Source organism: Lytechinus variegatus, chromosome 3 (genome assembly GCF_018143015.1).
Source record: "Lytechinus variegatus isolate NC3 chromosome 3, Lvar_3.0, whole genome shotgun sequence".
In the NCBI taxonomy this organism is placed as follows: domain Eukaryota; kingdom Metazoa; phylum Echinodermata; class Echinoidea; order Temnopleuroida; family Toxopneustidae; genus Lytechinus; species Lytechinus variegatus.
Window position 1 is genome coordinate 14,585,505 of NC_054742.1, and position 26,476 is coordinate 14,611,980.

Sequence of the window (26,476 nt, forward strand, 5' to 3'; positions counted from 1 at the left end):
TAAAATCTAAAGTTACGATGGATATTCAACAAATACCCCTAACATGCCCAAAGTTCATTGACGCTAAATGACCTTTAACCTCGGTCATGTGACCTGGAACTCGGGAAGGATTTCAATAATACTTCATTACACTTATGTGTATGTTTCATGAACTAAGTCCATATATTTTTTAAAATTATGATGACATTTCAAAAACTTAACCGTAGGTTAAGATTTAATATTGATTCCCCCAACATGATCTAAGTTTATTGACTTTAAATGACCTTTGACCTTGGTTATGTGACCTGAAACCAAAGCAGGATCTTAGGTAATTCTTGATTACTCTTATTTCCAAGTTTCATGAACTAGATCCATATACTGTCTAAGTTATGATGCAATTTCAAAATGTTAACCTTAGGTTAAGATTTGATGTTGACTCCGTCGCCGCTACTACTGCCGCCGAGGGGAAAAGTGGCGCCTAAGTCTCCCTCTGCTATGCAGGCAACACAAAAATCAGATTTGAACATTAGCTGATGGATTGAGAATCTGATTTTGCACCAAAGAGACCGATACATGTTCTACTTGTGCACAAAGTCATGTATAATATATGAACAGCTTTGTGAAAAAACTCATTTTGTGTCTTCATACACTACCTGGTTAAGGTATGTTGTTGTTAAGTCTCTGTGCCAGGAAACTAGCATTATGTCTAGACAGACAAAAACTTATTTAATTTTCATTGATACCAGGGAAAAAACAATCAGTTCAATTAAATTCCAAATACAAACAAGTTACACTTATTAGCTCATTCTTGAACTGCTATAAAAAAGTACATAAGTTCAGTGCTGGGTATTTAGGCACCCATCCGGGGAGCCGTTTCATAAAGCTGTTCTTGAGTTAAAGAGACTTTAAGAATGACTGGTGAACCTCTCCTACGTGCTAAAAACCATATACCATCTACCACAAGAAAGGATCACCAGTCATTCTTAAAGTCGCTCTTAAAGAGAAATTCTAGTAGTTGCAGTAAACACTGATTTTATGAGAAAGTCTGTAAAACAAGGCATAAAAGTATATCATCGAGTCTAGATCTGGTACAGTTACATTAACTGAACTTTGTGAATCTTGAAATCTACGCTGAAAAATGTTCACACCGAAGATCCCCAACACAGATAAGCGCACGTGGGACAATGTATAATTATTGCTAAGAGCGTCGGGCCCAATGCTCTACCCGAATCCTGTGCTTATTTGCTGATTTCTCAGCAATTACACAATTTCTTCCAGAATCCTTTGGCACATGCGTTTTATTTATACAAACAGACACTTTGGTGGTAATTTCATTGGATTCTGTACGAACTCATTTTGATATCGTTACCAAAACTAGCATTTACCTTTAATTTACAAATAGCCTTCTGAAACACCCACAAGAGTAAGAAGCAGTTCACTTACAGATAGACTCAGATTTCAAATAATTGTAACAAACACATGTTGATCACAAAATTATTCATGGTGAACACAATCAGCTGGTTGTGTTTAGACCATTACAAAAAGTATTCAAGCTCTGCTCCATATCACTTGGCGGACATGCACACAGATGATCAGCTTATGTTCAGACAGCGATTAAATATGACCAGATCTTTCCATTCAGAATCAATAATCACTTTGTCCATCATTATAACAGACATCCTAAATACAAGCTTTCACAGTTCCTCTTTATCTTGATCTTCAACAAGTTTATTGTTCATCAAGAAATCATACTATCAAGGTGATAATATATACACATTCCAAAGAACATTCCATTTGTTCTATGTACAAATAGTTGAATGTCTGAAACTTTGGTCCTTGTTCATTCACTTAATATTCTTTCCTGTGTCATTCATCAACGTTTGGCAACCAGAAAGCCTGCAAAAAATCAAAACAAAAAATAAGGCAACAATGAAAATTTTAAACAGAAATGATATTCATAACTATTTTTAACAAGGGATATAAAATATAGTATAATTTGCTAAAATATTCATAAGACCTCAGAACAAATACCAAGTTTACTGTTAAATGTTTATAGAAAAGGTATTCTTAAAGAGAAATACAGACACTGTCAATACTAAAATTGGAAAACAAATGCAGTGATATAAAACACTGGTAATTTTATATGCCAAAATAGATGTAAATGGCAAAAAGAAGCTGCTGTAAACTGCTTATCTAAAAAAAAGAGCCAATGGAGTAAATAAGAGAGTCAAAAGGGGCCTAAGCTTTCGATCCTAGCAGAATTTTGCCTCCAAAATAACCATTTTGCCTCCGAAGAAGATTCTGCTAGGATCGAAAGCTTAGGCCCCTTTTGACTCTCTTAAAATAGATGTTAAAGAGCATATTAAAGAAATCTCTATCAAGGCTTGAATTAATCCCCACGTTCGCATGTATTCATTCATTAATAATTCGACCGTTCGCTTTGCCGTTCAGTGACACCCCCTTTTGTGCGAGAAGACAATGAAAATCAATACTCTTCTCGCCTCACTCCTTCAGTAGAATTCTGAACGTGAATGAACTTGAACGAACGGGGTCTATTGTCTACTATTTTAATCCCTGTTCAGAGCCCGTTCGCACGCAAGGGGGATTTAATCTCTTGTGCCCAATACTGCATGAAAAACCATCATATCACCAAATGGCTCTTTCACTTTCATTTATTTCTGTAATTTGTTTCTTCTTTTTGTTTGAATACCAATTTAGGAATAAGTTATCAAAATCATTATTTTTGTATGGTGAATAATCAAATACCGGTAATGGAAAAAGTGATATCTTATTTTATTGGGGCTGGCCTATCTAAATAATTTGAATATTCATATATCATTAAAATCTGCATGTTGAATTGCCATAACACAAAATAAGAAAATCATGAAATTATCACTTTTTCCTAATTTCATTTAACGGTGATATGCACATATAGGTGATATGAAAGTGAGTGAGCCTATGATGTCGCAGGATATACAAAAGATATCACTTGATAAATGTAGTTATTACTAACAAACTTATAATTTTCCAAAGTTTAAAGTACAAGGACATGTCATCCAATCAAATCTAATGCATTCATATCAACTTTATACACTAGACCAGAGGATTTACATATTTCCCATGCATGTAAAACTCACCATATGTTGCGATGAGCTGGCAAGCATGAGGAATTTAGGGTTGAATTGCAGACAATAGATAGGATTATCTTCATGTTTGGATTCCAGTGTGGCTACTTTGTGTCCATTCTCTGTGTTCCATACATGTATGATACCATTCTGTGATCCTGTAAAACAATCAATATGATAGAGACAAACCATCAACCATCAAAAAACAATAATGTATTCAGGTCCCAAATTATGGAACTCTCTTCCCCCTACACTTAAAAATAGTTTATCCCTTAATAGTTTTCAACGTCAGTACAAAGAAATTTTGTTAACAACTTTCCCATCCAATAACTAAGTAATTGTAACATGACTACAATTTCTGTTTTTGCCCTTCTACACTTAATCTCACGAATTTCACCTGTTGATTTTCTGTGACCCTCCACATACACAAGTCCTTTACCTTTTCTATATCATTTTTCTAGAAAGGCAAGCACTTGATTTTAACCTTGTTAACATTTTGTTTTTCCCTTGAAGGCATTTGTCTTTGTATGTTCTATTTTGTATCCCTTCTTTTTATTTCTTTATTGGGCTGGAACTTCTAAGATCCAACAGATCTTTAATGCCAGTCCACACTCAAAGCGTATTTTGTACACTATTTACTGTATTATCATTTTTGTTACTTTGTTTTGTTTTTTCTTGCCATTATGTACTTCTTATTTACCTGTATAAAACAAAACATTGAAAACTTTATCAAAATCGGATGTAAAATAAAAAAGTTATGACATTTTAAAGTTTCGCTTAATTTCACAAAAAGTTATCTACACATCCTGGTTGGTATGCTAATGAGGAGACTGATGACGTCATCCAATCACCATTTCTTTTGCATTTCATCACATAAAATATTTTGATTTTCTCCTCATTGTCAAGTGAAACAACAATTAATTCCTGCCTGGACGTGTGAAATTAGCATTGTTTAATACTACATGGATAAGTCAAGTTGGTCCTTACTATCAAATCTGTATAATATGAAATATTTTATAATTCAAACAATAAATAACAAAAGAAATAGTGAGTGAGGGACATCATCTGTCTCATTTAGATGTCACTGAGTTGTGCATATTACTGTATTGTGAAGAATAAGCAAAACTTAGAGCATTATGCTAGTTTGATTTTTTCTCTATTCAAATCAACATTTTTCTGGAGTGGACTTGACCTTTAAATAGAAGTGATAAAGAAAGCAAGAATTATTTGAATACTGTTTATTTTCAAGTGTGATGCTGTCTAAAGTATGATGTCTGGTCTGTAGAATTGCTGAAAGGTTATCAGAAACATTGTGAGAAGCATGATATGACATAATTGTACATACCTGATAAGACATACTGTGCATCTGGACTAAATGATGCCTCTAACCTTGCTCCTTTACCATTCAGATGACCCTGAAAACATTACAAAATTATACTTTGTAAATAACACATTTGGAAAAAAAACTTAGAAATCATATTATGAATGAAATATCATTATGTATAATACATGAAAACAAGTGGAGCGCCTCTGGAAGTCTCGTCTGCATTACGCGATTCAATATAGCATCAGTGCCGACTTTGAAAACGAAAAAAATAACAATAAAAAACAAACCACCAGTCAAATGATGATAAAATACGTGTCTTGACCCTACATGTCATTTGACCTTGATCGTGTGACCGAAGACTTGTGCAAGACAATCAGTGATACTTGATTACCCTCATGTCCACATTTCATAAACTACATGCAGATCCATAAGCTTTCAAAGTTATGACAATTCAACACATACCCAAACACAGCCAAAGTTCAATTACCTTGGTCATGTGACATGAAACTCGCGCAGGATGTTCATTGATGCTTGATTACTCTTTTGTATGTCCAATCTTTATTGACTAGATCCATATACTTTCAGAGTTATGACATTTAAAAACTAAACCTTGGTTAAGATTTCGTTTTGATTCCCCTAACATATTTTAAGTTCAATGACCCTAAATGACTTTTGACCTTGGTCATGTGACCTGAAACTCACAAAGGATGTTGAGTGATACTTGATTATGTCCAAGTTTCATGAACCAGATCTATAAATTTTAAAGTAATGATAGAAATCAACATCCCCAACATGGACAAAGTTTATTGACCCTAAATGACCTTTAACCTGGTTCATGTTACCTGAAACTCGGGCAGGATATTCAGTAATACTTGATAACTTTCCAAGTTTCATGAACTTGGCCCATATACTTTCTAAGTTGTAATGACATTTCAACAAGTGGAATGCCTCTGGCCATCTCACCTGTATCACGCGGTTCAATATAGCAGCAGTGCTGACTTTGAAAACTACTCTAACTCGCACAAGATGTTCTGTGATACATGGTTACTCTTTATGTCCACTTTTTATGAACTAGACCAATAAACTTACAGAGATATGATGGTTATTCAACAACAAAAACCAACATGGCCAAAGTTCATTGACCCTAAATGACCTTTGACCTTGGTCATGTGACATAAAACTCACGCAGGATGTTCAGTGATAATTGATTAACCTTATGTCCAAGTTTCATGAACTAAGTCCATATATTTTCTAAGTTATGATGACATTTCAAAAACTTAACCTCAGGTTAAGATTTCGATGTTGATTCCTCCAACATAGTCTAAGTTCATTGACCCTAAATGACCTTTGACCTTGGTCATGTGACATGAAACTCTACTAGGATGTTCAGTAATACTTGATTAACCTTATGGCCAAGTTTCATGAACTAGGTCCATATACTTTCTAAGTTATGATGTCATTTCAAAAACTTAACCTCAGGTTAAGATTTGATGTTGACGCCGCCGCTGTCGGAAAAGCGGCGCCTATAGTCTCACTCTGCTATGCAGGTGAGACAAAAACTGGTTTGGTTAATAAGATTTGATGTTGACGATGCCGCCGCTGTTGAAAAAGTGGTGCCTATAGTCTCGCTCTTGTATGTAGGTGAGAAAAAAACAACAACCAAGCATTCTATTTTGTGTCATTCAGTAACACTGTTGTATGGAGTGTTAGAAGGTATTGCTGACTAGAGTGCAAACATAATAAGCTGCACCAAACCAAATTACCAAATCATCAAATTAGACAATGAATCATAAAATAAAAACATATCAATGATTTGTCTAAATTTACATGGAGGCATGATTGAAACATTTGATTGGGGGAAGGGGGATGCATCTAAATGAATATCAATTACATAATATCAAGTACATTTGCAAGAGCATATAAAATTGAACATAACAAAAAAAAAAACAGCACTTAACCACTTCCTGAAATGATTAGTTTGAAGTTTTAGAACCCGTTTGATGCGTATTGCCTGAAAACAACATCAAGGGTAAAGTGCAGGCTTTATATACTTTACCATGAAAGTTTGTTGTGCCTGTCCTGTAAATGCATCTATGAGTCTAATAACAGGTCCATTGGTTGTAATGAGTATCTTCCTTCCATCAGCACTAAACTTTAGTGATGTCCAATCACAATCTCTATCTTGAAGCAGCTTGAATGTTGTAAAAGGACCCTACATACAATTGAAAAATAGAAAATTATATTAATTTGTTAATAATCAATCATACAGCCAAATTTTAGCAGTACTTCAACTGATTGGCTTAAAACATAGTCGTGTTCACTATGTCTGGATGAAAAATTGCCACAGCATTTTTCATTTTTGCATCATTTTGTGACTCGTTATGTAAATAACAATTGAGCTGATGATGTCATACTGTAAGCCTAATTGTTTTTATATGAATTCTTGATGCAGAAAACAAATCAAATATTTGTGATTCATCCAAAGTTATTTCCCCAAATTTAATGGATACAGCTTCATTCACTGATCTGGTGATTTTCAAAATGTTATATGTTAATGAAATATTCACTACTAGTGCTTTGATTGTGAAGTTTTAATTTATTCAACTTTAACCCCCACTGAATGCTTTATTATGAATACTAAACTAAAAAAGTCCCATGAGATTACTCTTTTTCTGAAAACAAAGAAAACAATGACAATTAGGTTTATGCAATCTGATTGTTTAAACTGACCTTGTCAAAGGACCGTAAGTCATAGAGTTTGATCATTTCTGAGTTGATTCCACAAGCAAAGATGAGACCTTCAGGATCAAATGATGCTACTGGCCTGCCTTGTAGATGCATCAAACCCTGAAACACACAAAATAAAAAAGAAAAAATAAAGAAAAAAAATTTAACATGATAGAGTATCATTATCAATAAATACATTTCACTTTTTTTCTCTCTCTCAATTTCCATTCAATCTCCATTTTCAAACAAAGTCATTGATTTGAATAGAAGTAAACAATTGCTCCAAGCTAAGTCTTAAAGCTAGTGTCTGTCATTCTATGCCATTTTACTGATTTTTTTTCTGTATTGTTGCAGGATCTACATGTACTACTCTTTTTAACATGTGCATACAACTCAACCCTGAATAATTACAGCTGATAACAGACTGGTCCGAAATAATAATTGAGGCTTGAATGCATAATCTGAAGATTCTTAACAAACCTGACAACTAGGTGATCTCAAATCCCATAATCTGATCGTCTTATCCAATGATCCAGAGAGAAAGCTATCATCGATGGGTGACATGCTCAAACTAACAACCCTGTAAAAAACAAATTGGTTATTTATTTTGATGGGTATGTATATGTATCAGAAATAAAGGGACAAACAAAGTTTTGCACCCCATATATATATATATTCTTTCCATAACAGCTAAATTTATGATGAATTCAATGTGTCAATAGTAGTTTAAACTTTACAATAGAGAAATGTGTCAATATATAATGAATTCTCCATCACTTTCCCATTTTTCATACTACACATTACACAAATTGCTTGCATATTAGGAGAGGAAAACAAAAGTAGTATACTGCTGATGTAATAGATTCATTACTGTACTTGAAGCACAAGCAAATGTACATTACTAGATTTCTAAATCAATGATAATACAAGTTACAGTGTACAACTAATACCATGAAACTATCAAAACTTTGACAAAAAGAAAAAAAATGTGCAAACTTACTTCTTTGTATGACCTGGAAAGTATCTTAAATATTTGTTATCATGAAGAGATAAATAACGAATTGTGTCATCAACCTTATTGGATGTATAGATGACTGTATTCTGAGCATGTGTAAAGCGGATGAGGTCAACACCATATTTCTTGCTATAGAGAGTCCTCTTTGGTCTGCGGAGAAAAATGACGAGATAAAGTATGTAAGAAATTCTTAATATCATAGACATGATAGATGGGGGCAGGGGTCTATCTATGAAAAAAATCCAATAAGAGACAACAAAGAATTGGATGAAATATATCATTTTCTGATAAAGATGAGCACATAAACATTTTGGATGTGGAAAATCAGTTATATGGGCATGTAGATTTCATTCAAAATTCTGTTAATTGTATATAAATCATTAATGGGTCAAGCCCCACACTACATTACAGAATTACTCAAACTTAAAACCCAATCACACAGTCAAAGCCTGCGAAGTTCCTCAGATAAATTATTGTTGCAGATCCCATTTCACAAAACAAAACACTTGGTGATTGTGCATTTGCACATATTGCCCCCAAAATATGGAATACATGTAGCCTGCCAATTGATACAACAAGCTCTCCACCCTTGGCTCTCTTCAAATCAAAATTAAGAACATAAATTTCTTTAGTTAAGAAAACGTGCTGTGTAGACATAAGTAAAAAGAGCTCTGAACAAACGAGGCTGAATATATCCATATAAGCTAGAACATACATTTCTTTAGTTAAGAAAACATGCTGTGTAGACATAAGTAAAAAGAGCTCTGAACAAACGAAGCTGAATATATCCATATAAAAGCTGCGCTATACAAATAAATGTTTATTCGATTTCGTATAACAATGATTTGTATAACAAACAGTGCAGTGGGTTCTTAACGTGCAGAGGTAGTGACTATCCTCTACACTGGACCTTCATTTAACCTCCTATCCAAGGGATGGAGCGTTTCCCACTAACCACTTTTGCAAATATCATGACTGGTAGTACAGGCGCACGGAGTGTTTTCCACTGTAATATAGCCTGCATCTATGGAACAGGGGAGAGATGTTTACACACAATGCACTGGCTTCAAGCATCCACCTGGGGCTGTATTCTGAAAATAGTCTTTAAGAGAAATATTCTTGTATCTTTAGAGTTACAATAAAATCTGTATTCCAAAAATTCTTGTACCTGTTCTTGTAACTTTCGCTCAGCGCCTATGATGTCAGAGCTAGAATATGCGTAAAGTTAAAAACGGCGCAAAAATATCCCTTTGCACAAGATAACATATCAAGATAAAACGTATTCTGAAAATTCTCTTATCTTTGCGTTCTGCTAACTTCCTTGGAAAACACAAGAAAATTTACAAGAGGTAGGGGGCTATTGTAACTTATACTTGCATGCGATATTTTTCCGTCTGAAATTCTTGCTGCATCCCGCAAGAACATCATGTTTTACAAAAGAAGACAACCAAAGACATCATAACAATGGATTGGTAGACTTTTCAGCGATTTAAAATTGGTGTTCAAGATGAATCTTTTCAGAGAAAATATGTCTTTGAGAAGAGCCATGTGTATTTTTACCACAGAAGCGCAAAAGCATATAAGCATCGGGGGCGCAAGGAAATTACGCCTCATATGAACAATGCACTTCATATTATATTTTCAGAAGAGACGCTTCTATTGGTTGACCTAAGCATGTAACAAGCTTAATGATTGGTTGATGATGAAATACTGGGCGTGTCAGAGATAAAATAGGGGACGTCCCTACAGAGATAAGACAATTTTCAGAATACCAATTTAAGAGAATTTTAGCGAGCTTTTATCTTGCTGACTTACAAGAAAAGTTAAGACAATTTTAGAATACCACCCCTGGGCCTGGGGGGGGGGCACTCAAATTATTTTTTTATCGAAACGAAACTCTGAAATGAGGGTCTAAGGAACTGACTAAAAGGGAAAAATACGGGGTCTTGGGAACTAAATTTACCGAGCGGTGTGAAAAACAGGGTCTACCGAACGGGATCGCGGCACTGCAAATATGTTGCACCATAGCACTGTGCATGCACTTGCCATGCATAGAGCGGCTACTAGTTATTATGTAGGGAGTTGCGAAGACGTACGTGCATCTCTCGCATGCGGTGCTCGCGCTGGACAATTTTGGTAGGGCTGGAGAACTGAAATGTCTCCTAATGAGGGTCTTGCGAGTGGGGTTGGGCGGCTTCTGAACTAAACTTTTCTCATTCAGAGTATCTAGAGAACTGAAAATTGGGGCAGAAAAAGGGGGTAATCAAAGCGGCACGTCCCCGTACCACCAATATATGTGAGTGCACCCTCCGGGTCCCTGGGGACTCAAACTTACTATCTTTGGTTAGACAGGCAAATAATTTACCAACTGAGCCAACTTCGCTCTCTGGCACACTCGATTGATATCGGCACTTGACAGGTGAATGAACTTTCCTAGATAACTGAGACAGTCCCTGTAAACTGGGACGATCCCAATTTCTTGACCAGCACCTCTACTTCTACTGATATATGCACACCACTTTTCCAAATATCATGATCGGCAGTAGAGGCGCACAGCCAATATGGGAGACTGTCTTCCATGAAAGAGATTATCTCCAATATCAGAGACTTTTGTTAAGAATTTGGGTATTTAATTTCAGAGAGTCCCCCAGTCTCCAGTTTTCCAATTTCCTTTGTTTATACCTGATGGTGTTTCATAAAGCTATTTGTAACTTAAGAGCGATCTTCAGAACGACTGGTGATCCTTTCTTGTGGTAAATGGTATATACATTGGCGATGGTTTAGCGCGTAAGAAAGGTTCACCAGTCGTTCTCAAAGTCGCTCTTATCTCACGAACAGCTTTATGAAACGGCCCCCAGCTGCATAAGTATTACCGGTATCTTAGCAGCAAATAGAAATGTAGTGACGTTGCACGACAGCCGAAATAAGTCACTGTTTTTTCCGTTTGAAGTTTATTTTTCCCCATTTTGGTGCTTTTCAGGCCAAAACAGAATTCTCCTCTTTATTTTGGTACAGTTCTTTTTATATATTTTTATGAAATAAAGATAAAAGTTGACGAGCCCCGTCAGGGGGATTTTGCATTGTTAATCCCCTAATGGTGGCTGCACGATAGCGAGCCGTCTGTAATGGAGAAATTAGAAGAAAAAATTTAAAATGTTAAAAAACTCCTCGAAACAGACGACTGCCAGCTGTCTCCATTGAGAGTCACTCACACGTATCCGTATTGCGATCTGCAAGGTTAGAATACTAACCTCGCACCATGAACCGCATTTGGCAGTGGATTGCTAACTAGTGGGTCACGCGTGCTGCGATCCCACTTCTGAGTTCTGGGATCCGTAACACAAAGGTTTGCAATGAATTACAAATATGGAACAACCGCACTGATTGGTCGCTGGCCAGTATTTCAAACCTAATGCGCGTGTAACATTTATATTGATTGGTCAGTTCATTTAGCGATTGATCGCTAATCTTTGTATTACGGAGCCCTGGTGTCTGTGACATCTTGGTCCTTATCTGAAGTTAGGGAGTCCTGAATAACAACACGTCAAACAATGATTTCCGGTGCCAAACTCTATAAGGCAATGTGGTTTATTCAGCCATATTGGAAGGGTGCCTATAGCGCCCTCTTTCAGTATAATTATTATAGTCTCAATTAGATCACATAGACACAATATTGTCACATCCTTCCCTTTTTGGAGTTTTGATGAAAGATGTTATTTTTTTTTTGTAACAACAAGAAACAATATTCCAAAACTCTAAGCATTCTGTATGTCTATATGAACTTTACATATCAAAAACTATGAAATGCACACAAAGAAAATGGTATCTTTCCTGTTAATGTTCTGGTAGCGGTTTAAAGTTCAATCACAATTCTTTGGCTTAATGTCTATGTCAAATTCTTCGTCATCTGTTCAGATCATTGAAGTAAACAAGTTATTTAGTTTCACATTCATCAGGCGTCTTCCGGAATCAAAGTTCATTAAATTCTTGCGCGTAGTTCAGAAAACAGGAATCCAAATTTCAAGTTTTAAAGTTTAAAAGAAGTATTTTTGAATATTGACCTGTAGATCTAGTCGGATAAAAATCCTCGAGTTGTAAATCATGAAAAAATATGCCAAAACAAACAGGTCAAAACTTTTCCTTTTTTTTTTTTTTTTGAACGCAATTAAGTCTTCAATCCTTGTACCTCTCTGGGATTCGCCTTTGGCGAGTTGAACGTCTCAACGGTACACTAGTTGTTTCCCCGGGTGGGTTGACATCAGTGGACCTGACTCTTCCAGGGTTGGTAGTGGAACGTTGACCCTCAGTGCGACGACCTGTCTCTGGTCTAGAGGTGACCAGAACAGGGCTGGTAGAAGACTGGATACTAGACGAAGGGCGATCTGTCTGTGGTCTAGAGGTGACCAGAACAGGCTGTCTCGACGACTCCATACCCGATGAAGGATGACCTGTCTCTGGTCTAAAGGTGACCAGAACAGGGCCGCTCGACGACTGGACACTCGGAGGATGACCTGTCTCTGATCTAGAGGTGACCAGAACAGGGTTGCTGGATGACTGGGCACTCGAAGAAGGATGTTCTGTCTCTGGTCTAGAGGTGACCAGAACAGGGTTCTGTAGATCAAGTGACTCTCTGCTAGCCCTCAGGTGTTCTCTGTTGCGTCTATAGATAGTACCATCATGGTCTACTTCGTAGGAGCGCTCATCTAGTCGACGAAGTACTACTGCCTTCTTCCAACGGTCTTCTCCAGGACGAAATGGCTTCATCCTTACAACATCACCTTCAGTAAGAACAGGCAAGTCCTTAGTATGCTTGTTGTAATACTTTGCCTGTCTCTTTTGGTTTAGTTCCAGCTGCTGTCTCTCATGTTTCGATTCTTGAGTCTTAGGATGCAGAAGAGATTCAGCCGTTGGGATTCTTGTCTTTGTCCGACGTCCCAAGAATCGCTGGGCAGGACTTGAGTCAACACCTTGAGTTGGTGTGTTTCTTGAGTTCAGCAAGGCAAGATTCAGATCCTCCCCTGATGATCTGCATTTTTTCAGCAACTTCTTTGCTGCCTTCACAGCTGCTTCAGCCTTCCCGTTTGCCTTGCTATTATATGGTGATATGGTCTGGTGTTTGATCCCAAGATCCTTGGTGAATACATCAAATTCCTTTGAAGAGAAAGGAGGGCCATTGTCGCTGACCATGACATCTGGAATTCCATATCTGCTAAAGTGGTTACTAAGCTTTGATGTTATACTCTTGGCAGACGTCTTGTGAATCTTGTCTAGTTCAAAGAAATTTGACAAGTAACAGACTGTTACGAGATATTCAGTACCATCCAGAGACAGAAGATCTACGCCAATCTTCTCCCATGGTCTGTCTGGCACTGGGTGTGGCATGAGCGATTGAGGAGCTTGAGCACTTGAGTACTGCATACAAGTCACGCATGTCTGTATCCATTCCCTTAACTCCTGCGTCATGTTCGGCCAGAATACGAGCTCCCTAGCTCGCCTCAAGGTCCCATCCACACCATTGTGACCTACATGGAGATCTTTCATGACCTTCTTCCTCATCTGTCTTGGCACTACCAGCCGCTCTCCTCTGAAGACTAATCCATCAGTCACTGTCAATTCGTCACGGACGTTGAAGTATGGAAGGACGAGAGCTGAGGCCTGGTGCTTCTGGTCCGGCCAGCCATCCAAGATGGTCCTCTTCAGTGCCTGGAGGGTTTCATCATTGCTAGTATGTTGTCTCCACTCAAGGACCTCTTCATCTGGTAGTGAGAGGTGGGTGACCGAACTAACTACCTCAAGGCTTTCCTGTCCATTTCTCTGTGGTAGAAAAGAACGACTTAGCGGATCAGCAACTAAGTTCTCCTTACCTCTGACATAATGAACGTCAATGTCGTAGGCCATTGCTCTGAGGAGCATTCCTTGGAGCCGCTTAGGTGCTCTGTCCAAAGGCTTCTTTACGATGCTCTCCAGCGGCTTGTGGTCTGTATAAATCTTGACCTCTCGACCAAATGTGAACTGATTCCACTTCTCCAGACTGAAGACAATGGCAAGCATCTCCTTTTCGATCACCGAGTACCTCAGTTCAGCATCTCTCAGAGCCCTACTGGCATATGCTATCGGCTTGCCTCCTTGCATCATCACAGCTCCTAAGCCTCGTGCACTTGCATCTGTCTGGATGACTAACTCTTTTGACTGGTCGTAGTAGGTAAGTACCGGTGCCTCTGTCAGAAGTTCCTTGAGCTTCTTGAAAGCTTGATCATGTACTTCGTCCCAGGTCCATGCAACATTCTTACGAGACAGATCATTAAGTGGTTGCATCACATCAGCTAGCTTGGGAAGATAGCGAGACAAGTAATTCACCATCCCTCTCAGGCGATCTATGTCATCCTTGTTGGTAGGAGCATTCATCTTCAAGATGGCCTCTATCTTGGACGGATCTGGTTTCAGTCCAGCACTTGACACAATATGTCCAAGAAACACTATCTCTCTTACCCCAAACTGGCACTTATCCTTGTTGAGAACGATGCCTACTTCCTGACATCGCTGGAGTAGCTTGCGTAGACGAGTGTTGTGTTCCACTTCATTGACACCCCAGACAATTATGTCATCAGCAACACAGCTCACTCCATCCAGTCCCTCTAGAGTCTGATGTAATCTCTTCTGGAAAATCTCACTGCTCACCTTAAGCCCAAATGGTAAGCGCTTCCACCGGTATCGACCCCAAGGTGTAGCAAAAGTTGTCAGATGACTGGAAGCCTCATCCAAGACACAATGCAGATAACCATCCTTCAAGTCGCAAACAGAGAATATGCTTGCTTTCGACAACTCGGGCAGTATGCTGTCAAGGACTGGCAGTGGGTAGTGCTCCCTCTTCAACACTTCATTCAAAGGTCTTGGGTCCAGGCAGATCCTCACCTTTCCTGATTTCTTTTGAGCAACAGACATCTGGCTCACCCAGTCAGTGGGTTTCTGGACAACTTCAATTATCCCTCGTTGCTGAAGACTGTCTAACTCTGACTTTACTGCAGACTTTAGAGACTCTGGCACAGTTCGCGAAGGACGGATAACCGGCTTGGCATTCTCTTCAACTAGTAGATGCACATCATCTCCTGGTAGCAGACCAACACAAGTCGATGAGAAAACATCAGAGAACTCCTCATCTTGATTGACATGCTTGGCTGTGTTGACCTGTTCGATGACATCATAATTCACTGTTATGATTCCCATCTTCTCTGCGGCGGACTTGCTCAGAAGTGGCGTCAAGTCTTCACTAACCACCACAAAGTCAACATTGTACTTCATCTGTGTCTTGGGATTGTATGTCTTAACCTTGCATCTTCCTAACGCACGTTCGGTAGATTGATTCTACATCTGTAGACACACAGCTTCCTCCCTCAGCTCATTACGTGGAGTTAAGTATTTCTGTGGCAGCAAGCACACCGTCGCTCCACAATCAACTTGAAAAGCTACATCTTTGCCATTCACCTTCATGTTACACATGATTGGTCTTTTATCATCCTTTACAGCATTGATGTTCTGTACCGTGACATAGCTAACACTTTCAGCCGATGAGGATTCGTCATCTTCCTCGCCAACAGCATGAATGGACTTAGCTTTGCAGAGTGTAGACTTCTGGAAGTGGTTTAGCTTTTGACATGCATTACACTTTTTACCATAAGCTGGGCAGCTCTCCTTTTTCATTTCATGCTTCCTGCAGCAGAACTTGCATGTCTTACCACTACCGCCATCTTTTTCCATCCTCATCTTGCCTTTACTAGACTTCTGGTTTGAGTATTGACCCTTGAACCTTCCAGTTACGCGGTGCACTGTATCCTTTCTCAAGGCATTCATCTGGGAATTTGCAGCCTCCATAGCCTTGCAGATATCAATGGCTTTGCTCAACGTCAAATCATGTGTCGCCATCATCCTCTCTCTCATTTTGTCATCGTTGACACCAAGAAGCAGACGATCCATCAACAGACTTTCCGCCATGCAGTTGCAGAAACCACAAGTTTTTGCCATTGTACGCAACACAGAGACATACTGGTCAACAGTCTCATCAGACATCTGGTTCCGTCGGTTAAACTTGAACCTCTCAAAATACTCCCTTCTAGCACCCAGGAAGTGGCTGTCAAGCTTTGCCAAGATAACTGAAGCCTTGTTACTGTCTTCACCGACTGAGAAACTCATCCCATTGTAGATTCTTACTCCCTCTGGTCCAAGACTATGCAACAGCAGTGCCTTCTGATAACCTTCATCCTGTGACCCTCAGTTAGTTAGCACACAGTAATTCTCCCATAACTGCTTCCACATCTTCCAGTCCTCAGAAGGATCATTCGAAACATGAAAATTTGATGGAGGTTGAACATTTGGCCTCTTAAATGGAAGTGATGATGAATTTACAGCATTCCCTGCAGCATCTAGACTACCTCCTGGAACACCATCATCTCCTCTACCACCCCGGCCACCAACTGATTCATCTCTGTCAACAGGCATCTCGAGCACAAACAGATCCACTTACTGACACAAAATGAATACTGTGGGACTACAGTAAGGCACTATCTCTGCAACACTCAGCATATGGTTAATATCACAGTCATTTCTCAGTACTTACTGAAATATGGCATCCAAATCTTACTTCAAAGTTCACCGCTGCCACCATGTGACATCTTGGTCCTTATCTGAAGTTAGGGAGTCCTGAATAACAACACGTCAAACAATGATTTCCGGTGCCAAACTCTATAAGGCAATGTGGTTTATTCAGCCATATTGGAAGGGTGCCTGTAGCGCCCTCTTTCAGTATAAACATTATAGTCTCAATTAGATCACATAGACACAATATTGTCACAGTGTCCACAACACACAACTTCTATGGCTTAATTTTTCTGTGCACGGCGGCATGTAATGAACCCTGGGGTGGTATTCTGAAAATTGTCTTAACTTTTCTTGTAAGTCAGCAAGATAACAGTGCGCTAAAATTCTCTTAAATTGGTATTCTGAAAATTGTCTTATCTCTGCAAGGACGTCCCCTATTTTTGTCTGAAACGCCCAATATTCTATCATCAACCAATCATTAAGCTGGTCTGTAAGTCAACCAAAAGAAGCGTCTCTTCTGAAAAATAATCAAGAACATTGGTGATAAGAGGCGTAATTTCCTTGCGCCAACGTTACGCGACGCACCTCTTGCTATTCACATTTACAGGTATCATCCCACTCTAAAATGTATTCTTCCCAATAGAGCAACATTTAAACTATATTGTGGTGAAATTGGAATGAAATCTACTGACGCTAAAGATGCTTTTTATGTCCCTGTTTCAGCGGCGTCTGTTATTTTTGGGAGCGTTTTGGGGCGCTTCCATATGCAAATGCATGCGCATTGCTGTTTTCTATTCGTGCACCTTGGTCCCAGTTGAGATCACAACTTTTGGCTTAAAAAACAAAGGAATAGGGCCTAGGCCTACATAAGAATTGAATAGGGATTTATATGACCTTAAAACTGCAATAACTTTCTTATTTCTGGGGCTATTGAGATTTGAGATAAATGAGGTGTTAAAAACTCTTGATGGGCTCTAAAATGATGCCATGAAGAAAACATCTTATTTCTGAGATTTATTTTTTTTGCAACATACCTACCTAATAATGGTGGCTGCACGATAGCGAGCCGTCTGTGTACGAGAAAAAAAATGTTTAAAACTCCTCGAAACAGACGGCTGCCAGCTGTCTAAGGCTACCCATGCCACATTCAGTAGAGGCGCACGGCCAATATGGGAGACTCTCTCCAATAAGGGAGACAATCTCCCATATTGGAGACTTGCTTTGCAAAAGAACAAAAGAAACAACACCAACAAAAGTATGATTTTTTCCACCCAAACTTTTGTCTCACCGAGGTCAGATGCCCATTTGTTTTGTGTGTGGATGACAACAAAAATCCTTATAAAAACAAAAGTAGACGGTGAATTTTTAAAGTAGACGGTGAAAAGGGGTAATATTTCATGAGGAATCTGCTTATCACATTTTTATTTGCCGCCAAGGTAATCCTTTTTAAGCAAATGTAAACAAAGAAAATTGGTCTCCAAAACTGGAGACTGTCTCTGAAATTGGATACCAAAATTCTTTATGAAAGTCTCTGATATTGGAGATAATCTCTCTCATGGGAGACAGTCTCCAATATTGGCCGTGCGCCTCTATAGACATTAGCGCTAGCGCCACGCAGTCAGACTGCAGGTCACAAGAAAGTGGCTTCTTTCATCCAAGTGATATTCATGACTTGAGATGTTTTGCATATTTAATGAGCTTGATGTGAACCAAAACACCTCTTTTCATTCGGTCATTGCTGCTCTAATTTTGCATCGAATTTCATGAATTTGGTACCATTGTAAAGAAGAATCATTCTTTTAGGTCATATGTTTGGATTTATTCAAAGATTTTGTAATATAGGTTAACATTTTGATCTAAAATATGCTACAAAATTAATATTTTCACCTGACAAAAGCTGCTATTTTCACACTTCTTTATGTTTGAGCCTGAATGATTTTTATATCATTATACAGCTGAATATGTACATGTATGCTTTGAAATGATATAGGTTTCAAAATAAGAATTAGTTTAATCGGGTCAAGATCACACTTTTCATTTGCCAAGTACATAAAGCAGTTTGAAAACAAGAATACTGCACTCTGATTGGTCAAACGGACCACCCAGTGGCAATTTCCAACGGTTTCAGTGCCTGGGTTTGTGGGAAGGTCACACTTCCCATGTGGTAATCTCCTCAAATACCCCGCGTCTGTTGTTCTATGAACCTTATCCAGCCAATCAGGACTCTAGATTTCATGCAAGTACAAAATTTCAGAAATCTCGTCTTGTACCTTGGTGGGAAAAGTGTGATCTTGACCCGATTAAAAGGTGCCGCATATCAAGAGTGGCATTGTGAGAAAGTACAGAAGTTCAGCTTTATGGTGATATAGATATCATTGCGGCTCAAAATAAAAAGTTTTGCACAATTTGCAAAAGAAAACAGAGGAAGAAAATTCAGTTTTGAGGCACATTTTCAGGCCAGAAATTTACTTATTTAACAAAATATTGTCCCGGTGGGGTCACTCAGCCGCAGAGGGGACACGTATGACCGTTACCACAAATGCAAGTGAACCCCTATTGCAGTCAATTTCAAGGACATTTTGTGAAATTTATCCCCCTATTTTCACGCAAAACAAGGACAAAATTGCGGTAAAATGGTACCTTGAAACACCCCTAATTATAAGATTGTAAGGACACTTTTGCCCATTTCGCAAATTTACCCCTATTTACTGTATTTCAAGGAAAGGGCATTTAATAACACCCTTTCCTCATCAAGGAAATTGCAACACAGGCGTCAGAGTGCTCAGTCCTTAAAGATGACCAAGAGCCAGATACAATAATCCAAAAGAACTTTATTTTTCTTGAAAAATAAGAAAAGTGGAATTCTTTGTAAAAATAAATGTAGAGTTGTCCATATAAAGATACAGAGCATGATGCGGCTGGTGACTCGGCGACGGATTTTACTTCCCGTAATCGTTCTCCCCTTTTTCCTGACCCCTACTTCCATCAGATCGAGGATGGTGAGCACCCCTATTTTCACTACTTCGAGGAGTGTTCTGTCCGCGGACGTTCCGTGAAATTGACCCCTTTTCCCGCGATTTTGGTAACGGTCATGCGGTCCCCAAGTCATATTGAGTGACCCCACCGGGAATATTGTATGCAAAATAAATGACCAATAATAAATATGAAAGAGTAACTTTTACTCTATCAGATGGTGCAATAATATTTCATTTAACTTGAGGTTAAAACAGGTAAATTCTTAGAGAAACATGAGAAAGAAAATCTCACGAATCACGAGATTTTGCAAGGGGGAGGATTCAGCCACGAGATGATTTGGATGAATCTGACCTTTTTGCTCATTAGCATAGGGACCTGCGGTCTGACTGCACGATTCGGGCTGCCGCAGCGAGCAGAGAGCATGCATCATGCACCACTTACTTTCCCTCTAAACAATCGTAAATTACGATGGAATCGTCTTCACTGCTCGATATAAGCGTTTCTCCGTTGTGTGAGAAGTCAATGCTGTTGATCCGTTCCGTGTTTTGGTCTTTAAAAAGCTTCGCAACACGATAGCTTCTCATTACTTGGTCGGACAACTTCATGATTATTCAAGTCCAAGACAGGATTGCCCAAGATTTGAGTTCTTTTTAAGCTGGTTTTCTGAAATCTGCCTGGCCTGATGGTCGGTCACTCTGTCAAAGTTTGATTTGAACTCTCTAGCGCTAGCTCTAATATACTCTAGGCCTAGTCATATGTTTTTAGCGAGTCGTCACGCATACATCGTCGACTCAACTCGGCGGCCACTTTTGACCCATAAAAAAGTCGACTTTGTACGCACGCACACTCGTCACATTCTTTTTTGGAAAAGAATATTGAAAAAAAGATATGAAGAGAGGTATACCCAGTTGTTGTGTATCCGGACGGGTTGTGTGTCCGGACGATCAATTTTAGAATGTCATTTGGAAAAATTTACAAGCGAAGTTTCATCAATTTTTAGTATAAAATGTTAGGAAATATTATAAAGAACAAAATAGATAATTATTACAAGTAATGAATTCCTATTTTTAATGTAATCCACAGACAAAAAAGAAGGCTTCAAAAAATAAAGTGTCCGGACACCCGACCCCCCATCCTATATATTTTATACCCAATTTCATGTTCAAATTGTAGGGTATCATGAAAATTTAGTTTCGCATGAGAATATTGCAATATGGGAGGACAAAAAAAATAATTTTCTTGGAGTGCCACCTATAACCCCTTTTGCAACCAAACTCTTCTACAGTGCGTTTAAAAAAAAATGGGACAGTTTTTGAAAAGTTTTGAAAAAATTGTATATCTGCATTTTTATGTTAATTGGTGCTCTGAGATCTTATCTTTGAAATGCCATTAAAAAAATTGTTCATGCTTGAGCGAACACGGGACGTTTTTGTCGGGGGTTCAAAAGATGCTTGCACCAAGATGGCAGAAAAGAGAAATTTGATGATTAGACTTATTTTTACGCTTATCAGCACACTTACTATTAATCTTTTGATTATCTTTGCCATATACTTTTCAAATTATGCTGTCAAATTTAATTCAAAATTTATTCATTTACCTGAATTATTTTGTTTTTACCTTTGAATTTTCCTTCACAAGCAAAAAAGAAGACTTTTTGTCAACCCAAGTAAGAAGATCATTGGGAGACTTGTAATAGGCCTCTTATTACTGGTATGTGAAAGTGAAACAACTATGGTACCTATAAAAGACATGAATCCTATTCCTTCACCAAGTTTAATTATGTGCTTACAGGACAAACAGGAAAGAATTCATGTCTTTCAGTGGCAATGGTGCATTGAGTCAATTTTGAAGGAGCAAGATTTTGCAGATCAGGTAAAATGCATTGAAAAGTTGTGAAGCGAGCAAGCAAAAAATTCCACTTTTTTATTAAAATATCAAATTTTGTGATTTTGACATAATATTTAGTAAATGATATCATATTTCAATTTTTTATGTTTTCTGTTATTTTCCTTTCCACATTTTTTATTGGTCAGGTGTTTTTTTTATTTGGGGGGGGGGGATCACCCCGAGCAACATCCCATCAGTATGCGACTGTACAAAGGCATCATACTTTTGTAGCACACAATGAAAGGATTTGAAAAAAAACACGCTCTCCCATACTACGACGAAAAAGTTCTTGCCTAAAGAAGGAATATTCAAAGCTAAAAGAAAACATATTAAAAAGGAACAACAGATCTATTCTTGCAAATAAGAAGATTTGGAAATGAATTTGACCGCATAATTCGAAAATTATGGTACAGATGATGAAAAAGTTTAGAGGAAGACTGCTGATTAGCAAGAAGTCCGATCATCATAAATTTGGCGCAAGTCTCTTTTTAAACCCCGAACAAAAACATTCTGTGTTCGCTCAAGAATGAACGAAACTATATTATTTTAATGGCATTGGCGGGAGAAGCCCCAAAAATTAGAGGGGGTCTACCTGAAAAATTTGACAAGCAAAAAAAAAAAGGTTATCAACTAATTTTTTTTTTTTTTTTGGGGGGGGATCGTCCCCCACCTCAATTTTTTTGGGGGGACCTGTCTCCCCCCCCCCTGCTTCCGCCGCCTATGTTTAATGTCATTGAAGGATTGGACTTAAGAGCACCTATTGACACCAAAATATAGAGATCATAATTTGGAAACCCAAATTTTATAAAACTTTTCAAATCTGTCCCTTTTTTTATACACACTAATAAAAAGGTGAACCCCGAAAGGTTGATGCAAAATCAGCACCGTATGGGTCCAAAAATTGAACCCCAGATTTGGGGTTCAAAAGAACCCTTCGGTTGCATGGGGTTCATTTTTGTACCCTGCGGGTTCAAAACTGCACCCCCAGGAATTCAATTTAAAATTTAGGGGTGCAGTTTTGAACCCGCAGGGTGCTGATTTTGCGGTGCCAGGTAAAAATGGCAGAGGTAAAAATGGCAGAGGTAAAAATGGCAGAGGTAATAATGGCAGAGGTAATAATGGCAGAGGTAAAAATGGCAAAGGTAAAAATGGCAGAGGTAAAAATGGCAGAGGTAAAAATGGCAGAGGTAAAAATGGCAGAGGTAAAAATGGCAGAGGTAATAATGGCAGAGGTAAAAATGGCAGATGTAAAAATGGCAGAGGTAAAAATGGCAGAGGTAAAATGGCAGAGGTAAAAATGGCAGAGGTAATAATGGCAGAGGTAATAATGAGGTAAAGATGATAAAGATAGGTTACATCATAATAATATCATCCATGACCGGACTTTTGTCGACGAAATGGGTTATAAAAACTGATGAAATATTATGTTGATTTTTTGTCATTAAAGATCTATACTCTGTCATTTATATGACTAAACTCAAGCATTTTCTTTCCAAAATGATTTCAGTTAGTGACTGTATGATGGAAGGATCTTAAGCTCGTAAGCAGAACAACGCTTTACATACAAACCCAACGATTTTTTAAATGTAAACACCAATGTGTGCAGCCACTAACCCTCTGAAACGAACAAGTTCGGGTCTACTTCGAACTACTTTCATAATTTAACCTGGATAAAAAAAATAACTGAACATTCTTTAATAAAAGTATTTTTTTTATTTCCACATCATGATGGATCATGATGAATAGTTATTGATGTAACTGGCGGATCCATGGGGCACTGCTGGCCCGTGCCCCTCTTGAGACGTACAATTAGAATCTTAGCAAATATGCTAACTCATGTGTGCCCCCTTTTTAAAGCGAGACCCTTTTCTGCTTGCTAATTATCTTTGTGGACGAGTTAGTAGGCGAAAAACTTTTTTGCGTGTCATTTTTGTCTCACCTGCGAAGCAAAGTGAGACTATAGGCGGCGCTTTTCCGACGGCGACGGCGGCGGCGGCGGCGTCAACATCAAATCTTAACCTGAGGTTAAGTTTTTGAAATGACGTCATAACTTAGAAAGTATATGGACCTAGTTAATAAAACTTGGCCATAAGGTTAATCAAGTATTACTGAACATCCTGCATGAGTTTCATGTCACATGACCAAGGTCAAAGGTCATTTAGGGTCAATGAACTTAGACCATGTTGGAGGAATCAACATCGAAATCTTAACCTGAGGTTAAGTTTTTGAAATGTCATCATAACTTAGAAAATATATGGACCTAGTTCATGAAACTTGGACATAAGGTTAATCAAGTATCACTGAACATCCTGCATGAGTTTCACGTCACATGACCAAGGTCAAAGGTCATTTAGGGTCAATGAACTTTGGCCGAATTGGGGATATCTGTTGAATTCCCATCATAACTTTGAAAGTTTATGGATCTGATTCATGAAACTTGGACATCAGAGTAATCAAGCATCACTGAAAATGTTGTGCAAGTTTCAGGTCTCATGATTAAGGTCAAAGGTCATTTAGGGTCAATGAACTTTGGCCGAATCGGGGTATTTGTTGAATTACCATCATAACTTTGAAAGTTTATTGGTCTAGTTAATTAAACTTAACATTAGAGTAATCAAGTATCACTGAACATCCTGTGCGCGTTTCAGGTCACATGACCAAGGTCAAAGGTCAATGAACTTTGGCCGAATTGGGTGTATCTGTTGAATTACCATCATAACTTTGAAAGTTTATGGATCTGATTCATGAAACTTGTACATAAGAGTAATCAAGTATCACTGAACATCCTGTTCGAGTTTCAGGTCACATGATCAAGGTCAAAGGTCATGTAAGGTCAATGAACTTTGGCCATGTTGGGTTTTTTTTTTTGAATAACCATCATATCTCTGTAAGTTTATTGGTCTAGTTCATAAAAAGTGGACATAATAGTAACCATGTATTACTGAACATCTTGTGCAAGTTAGAGTAGTATTCAAAGTCAGCACTGCTGCTATATTGAATCGCGTGATGCAAGTGAGACGGCCAGAGGCATTCCACTTGTTCAAGAAAATGTGCCCCCCTTGGAAAATCCTGGATCTGCCCCTGATTAATGTGATATGTTAAATGTAAATGATACAATTATTGTTCAGTTTTTAGAGCAATACCTCAATGCAGCTAGTCCAAGTGGATGCAGGTTCCCAAAGGGTTTGACGTCATATATGGGAAGCTGCCCCATGACATTTTATGCACTATAAAATGGTTCATAATTGTTTTAAAAAATATTTCAGGAGCGTCAGTGAAATTATTTGTCTCTTGATATATACTGAAGATAAAAAAAACATTTGGGTTTTTTTCTAGAAAATTACATTTCATTTATATTTTCTATACACCAAATATGGGAAAGCTGCTCGCAAATGACGTCATCATTAAAATATAAAAGTATAGCTTTTTAAATCTTCGATTGATTTCCTAAAACCCTCACCAATATCATTTTTTTGTTTGTTGCTATTCTACAATGACTTTTAACTGAGGTTGAACTTTCCCTGTAATGAATTAAGTACAATTGCGATCAAGAGTGTGCTTCAAATTTGAATATTAATACAGCGATTTGACATGAGAAGGCCGTCCATGAGAGTCCAGAAAAAATAAGATATTCCAGCCAAAAGATTATCAATTTGGTGTAGACGATCTATCTATGATTTAAAAAATGTCACCCTTTCCATTATTTTTATTTTCTTAGAACCTTTCTTAGTTAATCTATGTAGGGCTTACATGCGGGGACTTTTTGATTTTTTTTCACGGGGGTTTAAGACCCTTTTTACCTATACCATTATGACCTCTGCCATTATTACCTCTGCCATTTTTACCTTTGCCATTTTTACCTCTGCCATTTTTACCTTTGCCATTTTTACCTCTGCCATTTTTACCTCTGCCATTTTTACCTCTGCCATTATTACCTCTGCCATTTTTACCTCTGCCAATTTTACCTCTGCCATTATTACCTCTGCCATTTTTACCTCTGCCATTATTACCTCTGCCATTTTTACCTCTGTCATTTTTACCTCTGCCATTATTACCTCTGCCATTTTTACCTCTGCCATTATTACCTCTGCCATTTTTACACCGAGCTGATTTTGCATCAACCTTTCGGGGTTCAACTTTGAACCTTTATTTCTTAGTGTATACGCACTGTAGAGCTCATTTGTCAAAAGGGGTTATAATAGGTCAATTTTTCATAAAGTTATTGTTTTCTTCTCAAACCTATATAGCTCTGATGATACCAAAGACAAATGAAATTTACATTAAATCTTGAATAAGAGCGGCAAATAAAAATAACTTTTTTCATTCAAAACAGATTGGATTCATTTCTTGCAAAAGGGCCAGGTCCATATATTTTTCTGACTGAGGTAGATTTCCTTTATACCCAATTTCATGTTCACATAATAGGTACACCATGACAATAAAGTTTAAATAAGAATTTTTTAAAATCATTTATTTATTGATATATTCATATTCCACAAATCATGAAAGTACATTTCGTAATAAATAATTTCTGTAATGAAAAGATGCATCAACCGCATAACACATGCAGGACTGAAACGTACCAATGAAATGAAAAAAAAAACAAGGAGCTAAAAAAGCAAAGCTTGTAAAATGTAGACTTCCTATCAAAATTCTTATACAAAGGTTGTACGATAGAAGTAGAGTAAAAATAATCTGCAAAATTCTATAAATCTATATAGATATAAACAATATATGTAACACAAATGTATATATACACAATTAAATATTGAATTTAAAATAATCAACACTACCGTGGATGAGCATGAACTTTTTGCTAGAAAATACTGTTCTACTGTTCTACTTTAG

The 26,476-nt window shown here is 37.9% G+C and overlaps 1 protein-coding gene across 1 annotated transcript; it reads right to left on the reverse strand.

Moving 5' to 3' along the window:
• Positions 1-1,683: 1,683 nt before the first annotated feature.
• Positions 1,684-20,468, reverse strand: LOC121410291 (WD repeat-containing protein 82-like). Its single transcript, XM_041602283.1, has 8 exons — positions 20,183-20,468; positions 8,159-8,323; positions 7,639-7,738; positions 7,162-7,278; positions 6,488-6,643; positions 4,450-4,519; positions 3,117-3,262; positions 1,684-1,875 (listed from the first exon to the last, which is right to left on the reverse strand). Exons 1-8 carry the CDS (start codon positions 20,344-20,346, stop codon positions 1,846-1,848), a joined length of 948 nt encoding a protein of 315 aa, XP_041458217.1. The 5' UTR covers positions 20,347-20,468; the 3' UTR covers positions 1,684-1,845.
• Positions 20,469-26,476: the final 6,008 nt, after the last annotated feature.

Coding starts and splice junctions, on each gene's coding strand:
- LOC121410291 (XM_041602283.1), bottom strand. CDS start 20,346: ATGAAGTTGTCCGACCAAGTAATGAGAAGCTATCGTGTTGCGAAGCTT. Junction 6,644..7,161: donor ACTTACGGTCCTTTGACAAG/GTCAGTTTAAAC, acceptor AATTGTATGTAG/GGTCCTTTTACAACATTCAA. Junction 4,520..6,487: donor AGGCACAACAAACTTTCATG/GTAAAGTATATA, acceptor TAATGTTTTCAG/GGTCATCTGAATGGTAAAGG.